This window comes from Camelina sativa, chromosome 12 (assembly GCF_030686135.1).
Source record: "Camelina sativa cultivar CO46 ecotype springtype chromosome 12, ASM3068613v1".
NCBI classification, from domain to species: Eukaryota; Viridiplantae; Streptophyta; class Magnoliopsida; order Brassicales; family Brassicaceae; genus Camelina; species Camelina sativa.
In genome coordinates, this window is record NC_141891.1 from 15197867 (window position 1) to 15211229 (window position 13363).

The 13363-nt window shown below is 38.7% G+C and overlaps 3 protein-coding genes and 1 non-coding gene across 7 annotated transcripts; 3 read left to right on the forward strand and 1 right to left on the reverse strand.

Moving 5' to 3' along the window:
- On the forward strand, positions 1-72 carry TRNAW-CCA (transfer RNA tryptophan (anticodon CCA)). Its single transcript has one exon. It is a non-coding gene; the product is annotated as a tRNA-Trp (tRNA).
- Positions 73-266: 194 nt separating this feature from the next.
- LOC104731804 (uncharacterized) lies at positions 267-9907 on the forward strand. 4 transcript variants are annotated; one of them, XM_010451290.3, is made up of 35 exons: positions 267-567; positions 676-769; positions 864-970; positions 1071-1546; positions 1636-1846; positions 1930-2229; positions 2323-2485; positions 2678-2815; positions 2903-2984; positions 3124-3407; positions 3538-3651; positions 3728-3972; positions 4118-4366; positions 4452-4607; positions 4733-4870; positions 4986-5225; positions 5359-5483; positions 5750-5867; positions 5969-6130; positions 6217-6364; positions 6453-6553; positions 6642-6803; positions 6897-6944; positions 7065-7172; positions 7333-7407; positions 7546-7596; positions 7699-7845; positions 7942-8072; positions 8204-8291; positions 8483-8542; positions 8619-8859; positions 8941-9092; positions 9214-9284; positions 9374-9530; positions 9635-9907. In XM_010451290.3, the coding sequence occupies exons 1-35, from the start codon at positions 412-414 to the stop codon at positions 9797-9799; spliced, it is 5463 nt and encodes a 1820-aa protein (XP_010449592.2). In that variant the 5' UTR covers positions 267-411; the 3' UTR covers positions 9800-9907. The 4 variants fall into 4 exon arrangements, with proteins under 4 accessions (XP_010449592.2, XP_087335079.1, XP_087335078.1 ...); XM_087478953.1 differs by having other exon boundaries at positions 272-567; positions 861-970; positions 2682-2815; XM_087478952.1 differs by having other exon boundaries at positions 274-567; positions 861-970.
- Positions 9908-9950: 43 nt separating this feature from the next.
- LOC104731803 (light-harvesting complex-like protein 3 isotype 1, chloroplastic) lies at positions 9951-11098 on the reverse strand. The gene is made up of 3 exons (XM_010451289.3): positions 10662-11098; positions 10441-10578; positions 9951-10352 (listed from the first exon to the last, which is right to left on the reverse strand). Exons 1-3 carry the CDS (start codon positions 11071-11073, stop codon positions 10099-10101), a joined length of 804 nt encoding a protein of 267 aa, XP_010449591.2. The 5' UTR covers positions 11074-11098; the 3' UTR covers positions 9951-10098.
- LOC104731806 (bax inhibitor 1) lies at positions 10673-13171 on the forward strand. The gene is made up of 6 exons (XM_010451292.2): positions 10673-11611; positions 11898-12045; positions 12156-12246; positions 12342-12528; positions 12620-12775; positions 12870-13171. The coding sequence occupies exons 1-6, from the start codon at positions 11501-11503 to the stop codon at positions 12921-12923; spliced, it is 747 nt and encodes a 248-aa protein (XP_010449594.1). The 5' UTR covers positions 10673-11500; the 3' UTR covers positions 12924-13171.
- Positions 13172-13363: the final 192 nt, after the last annotated feature.

Sequence of the window (13363 nt, forward strand, 5' to 3'; positions counted from 1 at the left end):
GGATCCGTGGCGCAATGGTAGCGCGTCTGACTCCAGATCAGAAGGTTGCGTGTTCGATTCACGTCGGGTTCAATCCCCCGAACTTACACCGGATTCCATTTTTTTAAATATTTTAAGGTTGCGGCCCAACAAGAAGGAAAGCACTAAGTCGAATCAATTCAAAGCCCATATCAATAATGCTATTATGCAATATATGAAAAGTATAGGGACATGTTTGCAAATTCTATTATTTTCCCCTAATTAGACGACTAGGGTTTATCAGTCCTTAGCCATGAAAATTATTTGAAAGTAAGGGAGCCAAAAGGGTTTAACATAGGAATCCTTCGAAACAAAGGCTCTGTACCAATTTCGAATTCGTCTACGTTTCCTTATCTAATTCCATTATTTTTTGCCGAAATTCGAGTTTCAATTATGGGTTCCTCTGTGATTACTTCACTGTCATTGAGCTTCAAACAAGTTCCACCAGCAGCTGTTCCTGCGTTTCTTGACTGTGTTTTAAGCTCCACAGGTGTATCTCCCTCGACCCTTTTCGAATCACTTATCAATGAGTTGCCTTTTCGTTTAGAGGTACTTGATTGATTGGTTTAATTGTTTCAGGGTCACTATGATTTGATTTTGGTTGTTCAGTTCATGATTTGAAAACTCTTCTTCCATGTTTAAAAAAAAAAAAAATAGGATACGGTTAATGGGGATAAGAGGTTTGATTCTGATGATTGCAACCACATTGCTTCATTGGTGTCTGGGCTTTGTCATCTACTTAAGAATTTTGGTGAGTTACCAATTTTTTAATCTTCAGATATGTATGGTGTTGTTAGAGTTGAGGAATTTGATTTAATTGAGGGGTTTTGTTGAGGTTGAAGCAGGTTTTGGTGCAGCGGATAATCATAATGCGTTGCAGTTATTTGTGTGGAGAGTGTTTATTCCACTCATGAAGATGGTTCGTGCATATGATTTGGATATGCTTAATGAGGTAATTTTTTTCTTTTGCTGTCATAATCATTTTGGAATTGAGATTTACTTGAGCTTATTGATAAAATTTTGTCACTTTATTTTTATTTTTATTGTATCAGATTGTACAATCGTTCATTGATGTAGTGATTGAGACTAGTGCACTGGATACATTGGGAGTGAGCTTGGTGCCTTTTTTAATGAGATCAGTTGGTGTTTCGATGGGAATGCTTCAACATGAAGAATCAGATTTCATCAAGTGGGGAGAGCTGATGCTTTGTGATTCTTTGAATACAGTAAATATGGATGAAAACTACATTGCGAATTTGTCTGGATCATTTCCGATTCCACTGTCTTGCCATCTTCTGAATTTGATACTGAATGCTGCTAATCAAAGTCACGAAGCAGTTCCAGAGGTGGAAAGTTTTGCAGCTGGTATGCTTTGGGATTTGTGTAATACGACTGAACGTCTTTTGTCACAAAGTGTAGAACATCGTTCGTGTGCTGTTAGTTTCCTCCTTCCTGCTATTTTCAAAGCATTCTCTTCTCAGTCCTCTTTGAAGATCTCACGCCAAGGAAATATGTACATACTTTCAAGGTGAGGCTAAGAACCAAAAAAATGATGTGCTTTTACGATAGTCTTTTTCTTTTTATCTTTTTAATGATTTTTAGAGCTGTAATCTCCAGGAATGGATTTAAAAAAAGAATTTGGGAATGCTGCAAGAAGCTGTTCTCGGTTGGGTCAATGGAGAGAAGGGATGCTTACAGTGTCCTCTCTTTGTGTCTTTCTACTGGCTCTTGGACAGATGAAACTGAAATTTTTGTTTCAGAAAAAGACCCTGTTGAATTTGACTTCAGATCCGAACAAGAGTTTTGGGATGAAATCAAGAAAGGCTTGGTACGGAAAAATACCCATTATTCTTACAGATTCTCCAATTTTCATAATAGGAACATCTATTAATACAACACATTCCGTTTCAGGTTGTGGATGAGAGCTTAGTAAGGAAGCAGTCATTGCATATACTGAAATCGGTTTTATCTATAAGTGAAGTGAGTAAGACCACTTCTGAAAAGAAGGCCGAAGCGGATTCAGTTCATCGGTCCCTGACAAGAAAGGAGACGTGGGCAGAAAAGGAAGCCAAGTCGCTTGGTGTGGGAGAATTGTATGGGTCTGTTGACTCTGGGTTGACCAGTCAGCAGGAGTGGCAAGCTTTTCTGCTCCTGTATGAGATGCTTGAAGAGTACGGCACTCACCTCGTAGAGGCAGCATGGAGTAACCAGGTCAGGTTTTTATCTCTCTGGTAGTGTAAACTTTCTGCTCTTAATTCTTTTCTCCTCTGCTCATTGTTTTTTTTTTTATAATTTACCTTTCAGATTGATTTATTAATCAAGTCATCTCTCAGATATGATGGATCCTTGAAATCCGACTGTAATAATTCTCATCATGGTCACATGGAAATTCCAGATGAAGAAACTAATATTTTGAATTGGTTAGAGGTTCTTTGGAATAGGGGCTTTCTTCATGATAACCCTCTAGGTACTGTTTACTTGTTGCAGATATTGTAATTAGAATTCAACAAATTTTTACACTTGGTCATCACATAAATCAGTATTCTGAAGTGTTTCCATTGTGGCCAAACTTCTCTTTTACTCATGGATAGAGCATCACTTAAAGTAAAGTGTCCATCTCATATCAGTTCTGTTGCTAATTCATCTATCTAAATTGTAGTCAGGTGCACGGTCATGGAGTCTTTTCTAGGTATCGAGTGGAGAAGATATAAAACATGTACACAATCAATGTCCCAGACTTTCGTACTTGGGCCTTTCATAGAGGGTTTGAATGATCCTATACATCACAAGGATTTTGGTAGGTGCTTCTTGCAGAAATTTATTCCCAATGCCATCTTTCTGAAGTGATAACTAGACTTATTTCTTGCTTATTCTACTCTCCCAGGGCTGAAAGGAATCTATACCTCAAGAACAATTGAAGGTGCAGCTCAATATGTGTGTGCGTACACAAGTTGCCTCAACTCAAGGTAGGGTGTCTTTAAGTTACTTATCCATCTTTTATTATCGTTGCTTTCATGTATATATGTTATTGGTCATGTGTGGGCTGTGAATTATAAAACCATAAAATTATCATTATGCTTATCGAACTGTCTACTCGTTTCATAGGAATCGGGTTCGATTTTTGATCGACCTGGCATCTCTTGCGAAGAAACAGTCTTTTGGTAGAGCTGGATTTATGGCTCTCGTACAATGCATTGTTTCTACGTCATATGTGGTTGGAGGATATGGGGACAAGGAAATGTGGCATCTCGAAAATAAATTCTCTCGGACTGCCGATGAACCTTCTTGTGAACATTTAAGTCAAGATGATATGACACATATACTGGATGTCTTGAAGTTTGTTGCGGAGAGCAGCAGACAGCATTTTAATCATAAATACCGTATCCGAGGTCACTAATCAGTTAGCTTGTTAATTTTAATCATACGTATGTGGAATTATTATTTTGTGGCTCCCTCATTATTTGAAACAGACTAGAACTCATTCTTTCGATTGTGTTTTTTTTTCTTTTCATTTTCTAGTCTATCAAAAAGTGTTAGAGACTGCTGCCTCTGCGGTGAACCCTTGTATAGTTCCTCTCGGAACACTATTGCAGTTTGTTTCAGCAATTCCGCGGGAGTTTACTGACCATGATGGTGAGCCAAAGACTATTGACATATGGAAAGAAATTGAAGGTTATCGTCTAACATCATGTGCATACTTCTATGTCAGGTTCATTGCGGAAAATGATGCTAGAATGGCTCCAGGGGTGCAACAGAAAGACTTCCAACAGTTTATGTTCTGATGGTAATCGTCTTCTGGCGAGCCTTTATGTGTACCTTAAAGGATTTATCAGTGATCATGGTGAGAGTTTTGATGATGATGACTTGGAGGCATGGGATTCCCAAACAAAACGATGGGCAAGAGTATTTTTCCTCATAATTAATAGTGAAGAGCATCTCACCGATATCATAATGGTTTGTGTTCCTGACTTTGTCAACGAAAAATATCTAGTAGTTATTTACCATACTGGATACTTTTAGGAGTACCACGTTGCAAAATTGAGAATCATCTCTTTCGTTTTTTTTGGCCATTATTTGAGAATCATCTCTATTTCTGCAGTTTGTGCAAAGTAACGGCCATAATTTTTTCCAAGAGAAGTACCATTTAGAACGGGCACCTACGAAGTTTTTAATCTTTATTCTTAGTATGCTTTTGGAGCTCCAGAACATGCAAGATGGAATTTCTGAGCTTAGTTCTTCGGTGAAAAGCATGTCGTGCATTGGCTCTGTCGAGAAAACTGGCAAGCAGATTGTTGATGATGCTTCAATTATTAAGAAAAAGTTTGCTATTGTTCTCTTATCGATACTGGTAAACGGAAAACAACTTTAAATTTTCTTGTTACACAATGATATAATTGTCCTTTCACTAACTTGGCTTCCTATGATGCTTACAGAAGGAGCTGATTCCATTTGCTGATTCATCTTGTTCGATATTTTGGTCTCACACTACTGTGGAGAATGGTGTTCTGTCTGGTTCTGTTATAGGAAAACTAGGAGGTCCAAGTCAACGCCGGCTATCTGGTCCTTCTACAACAGCTGTACTAGAAGCTGTATGATTTCTTTTTGTCTTGTATTTTTAGCACTACTAACATACAAATTTCCGTAAGCTCAGTTCCTTGTAGTAACATGACTACGACATTGAACAAGTTTCATGCCAGTTCTTTGTGATGAGCAGGTAACGTTGGTGAAAACTATTGGGTGGATCTCGTCATACTGTGCCCAAGTCACTAGTGGTGTTGAACTCAAATTAGCGTTGGCTTTCTTTTGGAAGTTCACCCAGCATACCATATCATCTCAAATTTGTAATTCTGAGGTAATGCTCTGCCTCTGAATTTTGTAAGATGTATGGAATTTGCCAAGCTCTGAATTTTCTCATATTTCCTATGGAATCACGTTGCATTAATTAACTTATAAATGTTTATGACCAGGCTGCAGCTGAGGTCTATCTTGCAGCGTTTGAGGCGCTAGCTGCAGTATTGAATGCATTTGTGTCCTTGTGCTCAGCTGGAGCTTTCAACCTATTAGAAAACGATAATACATTGTTATCCATGGTAGATGGTGAATTCTGGTTACAAGTTTCGGTTCCAGCTTTCCTCCATAACATTAATCATCTTCTCACAGCAGGACTTCTAGTAAGAAGTAGGAGGGCAGTTCTGCTAAGCTGGAAGGTAATACATATTTTATTCTTTGACGTTTACCGGTGGAGTTATAGATATTACTACAAGATCTTCTTATGAGTGGACTTTTGCTTTTAGTCCAAAGGAAAATTCTTAGTCTCTGATCCTTTTATATTTGATTCAGTGGCTTTGTGTGGAGTCTCTGTTATCACTCATGCATATTCTTGACGCCAGACGTATTCCAGGGGATAGAAAGTCGTTCTTCTCAGATGATACTGTTAAAAGCATTTTTCAGGATATTGTAGAGAGGTGAGACGTTTGATAAATTTGGTTTTTCATTTTTATACTCTTAGTTGTCGTTACCTTTAGATTTTTTCAGTTGATTTGGCATTTTTTCATTCTTTTGAGAAGATACAAATATTAAAGACACATATAAGTATCAGAGAAGATTTTCTTTTCGTCAGTGTTAACTCTAGTAGATTTCAAGTACAACCTAATTTCTTTCTGCTACTTTTGAGTCGACTTTTGGACCTTTCCTAGGATATAATGCTTATATTCTCTTTACGATTTGGCAGCCTTGAAAATGCAGGGGAGGGTTCCGCTTTGCCTATGCTGAAATCTGTCAGACTCGCGTTGGGGATACTTGCGTCTGGGAACTCATCTTTGGATGGTTTCTTGGGTGTGGATACTCAGGTTTTGTAATGACTTTTTCATCTAAAGTGGATGGAAATGTTGTGTTTATCCTTTATGAAGAATTAATGTATATTTCATTTCTTGTGATGCTTTGCAAGCAGACGATGTGGCAGTTGGTCAAATCATGTTGGATATTGCATATCAGCTGCAAGAAAAGGAGGGTTGCACCTATTGCTGCGCTTTTGTCTTCTGTGTTGCATTCTTCTTTGTTTAGTAATAAAGACATGCACATAGCTGAAGATGGACATGGTCCACTGAAGTGGGTATGCATCAACCCTTTTTAGTTAAATTAATTGAGGGAACCGTAGAGGAAAAAAATGTTTGTTATATGCAATGTCTTGTTTCACAGTTCGTTGAAAAAATACTTGAGGAAGGTCAGAAAAGTCCACGCACAATTCGCCTTACGGCCTTGCACCTGACAGGACTCTGGCTCATGTACCCAAGGACGATAAAGTACTATATTAAAGAATTGAGGCTCCTGACTCTCTATGGTTCTGGTCTGTAATGGCTTTAATTTTTTCTCTCAAGCTGTTATTGCAATGAATTTGTGATATTGATTTGCTTACCGCTTTTTTATGATTTTAGTTGCATTTGATGAAGATTTTGAAGCTGAATTATCTGACAATAATGATGCAAGAACTGAAGTATCATTATTGGCCAAAAGTCCAGACCCTGAACTGACAGAAGTAAGATTCAGCTTTAACAGATGATGGATTGATAGATATGGTAGAATATTTGACTTTTAAAGGTGACACGTTCTGTACTTTTCCTCAGCTTTTCATCAACACGGAGTTGTATGCACGTGTCTCTGTTGCTGGTCTGTTTCAGAAGCTGGCTAATTTGGCCTATATAGTTGAACCAGAAAGTCAAAATCAAGACTGTCAAGATGCTCTCGTGGCTGGAAAATTGTTTCTGTTGGAGCTTCTTGATGCAGCGGTACTTATTGTTTGTTAGTTTTCACAAAATATTGATAAAACAATTAGCAGGACCGACAATGTGCTGAAAATCTAAATACAATGATATGCGCAGGTGCATGATAAAGACTTGTCAAAGGAGCTTTACAAGAAGTATAGTGCAGTAAGTGTTGCATTTCTTTCCTTTATGTTCCTTCATTAAGTTTTAGATGGACACTTGGTGAACGATAAATTATTTCATGTGACAAACCACTTCAACTGTAATTTCTGGTTCCTGTAACAGATCCATAGACGGAAAATACGTGCTTGGCAGATGATATGCATTATGTCGCGATTTGTCAGCAATGACATTGTTCTCCAAGTTATGGACAGTGTGCACATATGCTTACATGTAAGTTTACAATAACAGACTAAAGCTATGCAGCCCGCACATTTTTATGCATGAGAAATTATTCGGACAGAAACTAATAAAGGAAACAATTGCTGCGTTGATGACTAGACAAGTGTCAGTGACTTGAATATAAGTTTTTGTGTTTTGTGTTTGCTTGCAGAGAAATAACCTGCCTGCTGTTCGACAATACCTGGAAACATTTGCCATCAACATATACCTGAAATTTCCAGCATTGGTAGGTATCTACTCTATGTGTTCCAAAAGCAAATTTGTAATCAAACTATAAACAGTTTCCTGTCCTAACGAGCTGTGTTGTTACACGTTTTCTATTTTTTTTTTCTAAAGTAACCATTAATTGGTTGTTGTATCACAGGTTAAAGAGCAGTTAGTTCCAATATTACAAAATTATGACTCTAAAGCTCAGGTAAATTACGCAAAATACACTTAAAAGTTTAAAGTAAAATGAAAGTATTTTGAAAGAGTTTCCAGTTCAAAATATTGATAGATGTTCTCTTGATATCTGCAGCAAGCTCTATCGTCCTATGTCTTTGTAGCAGCCAATATCATCCTTCATGCCGAAAAGACAGCTCAACAGACACACCTGAGAGAACTTCTTCCCCCAATAATACCGTTATTAACTTCTCATCATCATAGCTTACGTGGTTTCGCTCAGGTTGGTCTTATATAGATGCCATCTCTTAATCCTTTTGGTAGGTGTTAGCATAAGTTGAGTATCAGTCTTGTTCCATTTTCTTTTGGGGTTTTGCAGTTATTAGTGCATCGAGTACTCTTTAGACTATTTCCCCCTGTGGAGTCGGCATCCTCTCAAACAATATCCCTGGAGAAACTTTCTTTTGAGAATTTGAAGTCTTACCTGGACAAGAATCCTGATTGTTCGAGGTGTGTGGTTATACTCAGTGAGATTACACTCTTTCATGTTGGTCATAGCAACAATCTTTTGTGAACAAAGCCATCAAAATTTTTTTGGTTTATTACACAAATTCACTTGTGAATTATTTCTCCTGGTCTAGATTGCGAACATCAATGGAAGGATTTCTGGATGCCTATGATCCCAGCACATCTGCTACTCCGGCAGGTGTTTTCGTCAATCGTGTTGAGGTAACAATGCAGTCTTCAAGTTTTCCTTGTAGCAATGGGCGTAATTGAAATTTATAAACATTATTTAAAATTTGAGAATATTTTTTGTGGTTCCTGTTCATGCTTCGACATTTGGTTGTTAGAATTGCACAAAGCTGCTTTTGGATTTCAATGCCATTTTACGTTAAAATAATTTTGTGGTGGTTGTGCAGGACAGTGAGTTTGAATGCGTTCCAACATGCCTCATGGATAACGTGCTCTCTTTTCTGAATGTAAGCAATTAAACATATTTAAGAATCTTTTCATTCTTCAGTTTCTGTCTCTCTATCTTATCTTCAAGTCTTGCAGGATGTAAGGGAAGGTCTCCGTGCTTCCATGGCAAAGGATGTAGTTACCATTAAGAATGAAGGCTTCAAGATGAATGAAGAGCCCAACCGTCGGTTGATCATGTCCAATACAGATGAACAAAAGCTTTCGGAGCCATCTTCGTTGGACTTCCAGAGGAAGATCACTCTATCGAAACATGAGAAGCAAGATGCTAGCTCAACTTCTGTGCTCCGAGATGGGGAAACTTACAAGCGGCTCTTTGGTATGCAAAAATTATATCGCTGTCTCACTCAATATTATGATTGGTAAACATGGTTATGTACCAACACGGGTAACTTTACAGAAATGGAAAAAGAAGATGAGCTCGTTAGTCAGCTCTTACGATCTAGAAGCATGGAGGTCGAAAGGCTAAAATCTGATCGACAGAGTTTGATCCTTGTGGCTTCATTGGTTGATCGTATTCCTAATCTTGCTGGATTAGCGCGGACATGTGAGGTATAGCTATCACTTTCTTTGTGTATTTCCTTGCCATTTCTGCAATCTAAGGAAGAAAAAAGGAAGTTAGGAGTCTTGTATCTAGTTCAGCTGTAACATTCCCTCTCTGCATCTTTTGCAGGTGTTTAAAGCATCAGGTCTAGTTGTTGCAGATGCAAACATGATACATGACAAACAGTTCCAACTGATCAGGTATGGCTATAATTTCTAGTCATCTCTGTAATGACTGTATCACCAAAGGACGGTGGGAGAGTTTACAAGAGTTTTTCTCTTTTCTGCAGTGTGACTGCTGAGAAATGGGTTCCAATCATGGAAGTCCCAGTGAACAGTTTGAAACTGTTCTTGGAGAAGAAGAAACGGGAAGGCTTCTCAATCTTGGGACTGGAACAGACAGCAAACAGCATTTCACTAGACAAACACCAATTCCCAAAGAAGACGGTAACACAAGAACGAACATAGGCTTTTTGTTTGCTCTCACTTGTAGCTTTCCCATAAGAAACTAAACAAAACTCACTTTTGTTCCTCGTTCTCTCTGTTGTAAGGTTTTGGTGCTGGGTCGTGAAAAGGAAGGCATCCCTGTGGACATCATCCATATACTGGACGCTTGTATCGAGATCCCACAACTTGGAGTTGTTAGGTCCCTCAATGTTCATGTCAGCGGCGCCATCGCCCTCTGGGAATACACTCGGCAACACCGCATTCAATAGTTCTCTGTTTTCGAGTACTTCAAGATCTCCTTAAGCTTTTTGTTTGACTAATAACACCACTACTTTGCTTCACTTTTTTGAACCCAATGATGATGATAAGTTCTCATACTCTTCCCCGCCGGACAAATCGAACTTAAAATAGGACAACTAATGGCAGAGAAATCAAAGCCTGATTCTTTACAGAAAATCTAAGTCGAGTTCCAAATCGGGAATACAAATCTCTTCATATTACATCTGGTAAGTGAATCATATCCTAATTACAGCATTCAAAGAAAAAAAGAAAGCAGGAACCTTTGTGATCACTTCTTTGAACCCAAGGACTCACCATCATCATCTTTCCAAGCTGCTTGCCACTGTTTGTCATACAAAGTCGTCTCATCAAACAAACTCTTGAGTTTATCAACATCCTCATTCTTACGAATGAACAAAACTCCAGCCACAGACACAAACAAGAGTGTTTTGCAGAAGAAGTTCCCCATTTGATCAACAAGTCCTACTCCCGTAAGGCTATCCACAAAGTAAGCCATGAAGAATCCTATCATCGCAGCACGACCTAACACCAAACATCTATGAGTTAGTATATTGTGTGTATCTCATTGATCTTTAAAAGGGATTTGAGAGGAAAGAAACAAAAAAAAAACCATTAAGGAGCTCAGCTTCAGGTAAATGGTATCTCTTCATCCAAGCCCACCATGGGATGATCGATGTATCGAAAAGCACTGGTTCATCGTTACTCGTTGTTTCTGGATTCTCTTCTAACCATTTTCTTCTCTTTGCCTCTTCCAAAAAAAAACCATAAATTTCAAATTTCGTTTCATCAAAATTATTAATTAAAACCATGAAGGGATCAAATCAAACTAACCAGAAACGATTACAGCATCCCAATCTGTTTTTCCATTTTTCTCGAACTGTTTCAGATCCCAAGTTCCATTAATCCACTTCGCATCTTGGAATTTGACAACACTCTCCGTCGTCTTCATCTCTTCTTCACCTTCGACGGCGCCGTTTTTAGCGGTGGCGGTTTCTTCCTTTTTAACCGCAGGTGTTGTTGGTTGCGGAGTCTCTTTGACTATCACTGTTATGGGTTCAGTAGCCTCGACCGCGGCGGTGGTGGTAAGAGAGGGTGTTCCACTGTCGGAGGAGGAGGAGGAGGAAGAAGCTCGAGTGACGGAGAGGAGAGAGAAGCGGTTAGTGGAGAGGAGAGAGAATGAGAATTTGGGGATGAGATTTGGATATTGAAGAGACCGCGGCGGGGACGGGGAGAACAACGCCATTGTTTATGATTCGTTCCCTTCCTTCACAGTTCCTCTCAACCAGTGGTTCTAAATAAGCAGAGCCGTGTTATCATCGTTGGAAGAGAGAGTAACATGTATGTCGTTTTCTTTCTCCGAAATGGAAACTACGTACCGTTTTTTGTTTTGCAATCTCTAACTAGCACACATGGAAACGAACAAGGAAAGTGACTGTTTTCATGGGCTCGTAATAAAAGCCCATCCCAGCCTTTTTGGAGTGTTCTGAAGAATTGTCACGTGGACAAAGGGTAGTTTCGAAATCGTCAGTTGAGGGGTATTATAGTCAAATTACAGTCAGTGGATAGAATTAGATAAATTAATATTGACTTCTTGACCTCTCTATAAACATATATAGAAAGTCTCGATTTGGGGGAATCGCATTTTTCAGTTCTCCGAAGCAGAAGCAACAATGGAGTCGTTCTCGTCCTTCTTTGACCCTCAGAACCGTAGGAGTTGGAGCTATGATTCTCTTAAGAACCTCCGTCAGATCTCTCCGGCCGTTCAGAATCATCTTAAGCGGGTTAGTTAGTTCTTCAGATCCGATTGATTCTCGTCGTTGTTGTTCCTCGAATCGTGATTTCGTGATACGCTTGATTTGGAATCGTTTCGTGTTTTAAGAGTCTGATTGTTTCAATCTTCTATGATTTGTTTGTTTCTGTAGATTCGCTTTGTTCTTTGAAAGTGAAAATCGAATTGGGATTTTTTTTTTTTTTTTTTGTTCCTTTGTGTTGGTACTGATGTAGTGAAGGGTTCGTTGTACTCAGTGTTGTTGATACTATGTTTCGTTTGTGGAAATTAATGTGTAGGTTTATCTGACGTTATGCTGTGCTCTGGTTGCATCTGCATTTGGAGCTTACCTCCATATGCTATGGAATATTGGTGGGCTTCTTACCACTTTCGGATGCTTTGGAAGCATGATGTGGTTGCTTTCTACTCCTCCGTATCAGCAATCATGTGGGTTTCATTCATCATTTTTACACTTGTTGTTTGAAGATGTGTCCTAGCTTATAAGTTTTACAATCTTGTTTCCTTAAACTCTTTAATTTTTGTTTGCTTTAATGCAGCAAAGAGGCTTTCCCTTTTGTTCATCTCTGCTGTTCTTCAAGGTGCTTCAGTAGGTCCTTTGATCAAATTAGCCATTGATGTTGACCCAAGGTAATTGTTTTTATTATGCTTTTTTTTTCATGTACGCTTAAGCAATTGCAAATCTAATGTCTGTGGAGCTGACTGTTGGATGTTTGTGTGTCCAGCATCTTGATCACTGCATTTGTGGGAACAGCAGTGGCGTTTGTGTGTTTCTCGGTTGCAGCAATGTTGGCAAGGCGTAGAGAGTACCTTTACCTTGGAGCTATGCTTTCTTCTGGTCTGTCCATCCTTATGTGGCTGCAATTTGCCTCTATGATCTTTGGAGGCTCTGCATCTTTCTTTAAGTTTGAGGTAAACTGTCTTTAATACTCAACAAGGGTACAGTTTTTGTTTGTATGTTCTTCATCAAAATACTGACTTGTGTTTCGTCTATCACTGGCAGCTATATTTTGGACTCTTGATCTTTGTGGGATACATGGTGGTGGACACACAGGAGATAATAGAGAAAGCACACCTTGGTGACATGGACTACGTGAAACATTCTCTGACCCTTTTCACTGATTTTGTTGCTGTGTTTGTTCGAATTCTCATCATCATGGTAAGTGTCTCTCTTTAATCCATGGTCATCTTTAATAGAACTCCCTATCTATAAGTATAACAACACATCAAGTTATTCCCTTTTTTTGGTGCAGTTGAAGAACTCTGCAGATAAGGAAGAAGAGAAGAAGAAGAAAAGAAGAAGCTAAAACCACCAAAACAGAGTGTAGTGTTTAAACAAACCAATAACCATCCTCTCTTTCCACTTTCCCCTATGACTCTTGACTTGCTAGTGTCTTCGTGATGACTAATACAACAAACGTTAGATTGCAATTTGTAAATGACTTGTGTACTCTTGTATGTCTCCTCTTCACTTCTGGATTTGGGTGTTTCCTCTACTGTCTAATGTTCAGATTTAAGCAAAAGGACAAAGTGATAAGTGTACATGTTTCAAACAGTCTCCTCTCTGCATAGATATTTTAAAGCATCAGGTGTTGCTGTTGCAGATTCAACGCCATTGTTATGGTTTTCTTTGTTTCGTCAGTTCACACTCTCAGATAAGTGGTTCTTTAATAAAGCCACTGAAAGAGACATGATATCTTAGAAGAGTTAACATGTATGTCGTTTCTTTATCTGAGATATGTGGAAC

Excerpts from the sequence above, each read along its gene's own strand:
- LOC104731804 (XM_087478952.1), top strand. The coding sequence starts at position 412 with ATGGGTTCCTCTGTGATTACTTCACTGTCATTGAGCTTCAAACAAGTT. Across the intron at positions 7,597-7,698 it reads ATTATGACTCTAAAGCTCAG|CAAGCTCTATCGTCCTATGT; the intron begins GTAAATTACGCA and ends TGATATCTGCAG. Across the intron at positions 7,846-7,941 it reads GCTTACGTGGTTTCGCTCAG|TTATTAGTGCATCGAGTACT; the intron begins GTTGGTCTTATA and ends GGGGTTTTGCAG.
- LOC104731803 (XM_010451289.3), bottom strand. The coding sequence starts at position 11,073 with ATGGCGTTGTTCTCCCCGTCCCCGCCGCGGTCTCTTCAATATCCAAAT. Across the intron at positions 10,579-10,661 it reads GGATGCTGTAATCGTTTCTG|AGGCAAAGAGAAGAAAATGG; the intron begins GTTAGTTTGATT and ends TTTTTTTGGAAG. Across the intron at positions 10,353-10,440 it reads TGAAGCTGAGCTCCTTAATG|GTCGTGCTGCGATGATAGGA; the intron begins GTTTTTTTTTTG and ends GTTTGGTGTTAG.
- LOC104731806 (XM_010451292.2), top strand. The coding sequence starts at position 11,501 with ATGGAGTCGTTCTCGTCCTTCTTTGACCCTCAGAACCGTAGGAGTTGG. Across the intron at positions 11,612-11,897 it reads TTCAGAATCATCTTAAGCGG|GTTTATCTGACGTTATGCTG; the intron begins GTTAGTTAGTTC and ends ATTAATGTGTAG. Across the intron at positions 12,247-12,341 it reads GCCATTGATGTTGACCCAAG|CATCTTGATCACTGCATTTG; the intron begins GTAATTGTTTTT and ends TTGTGTGTCCAG.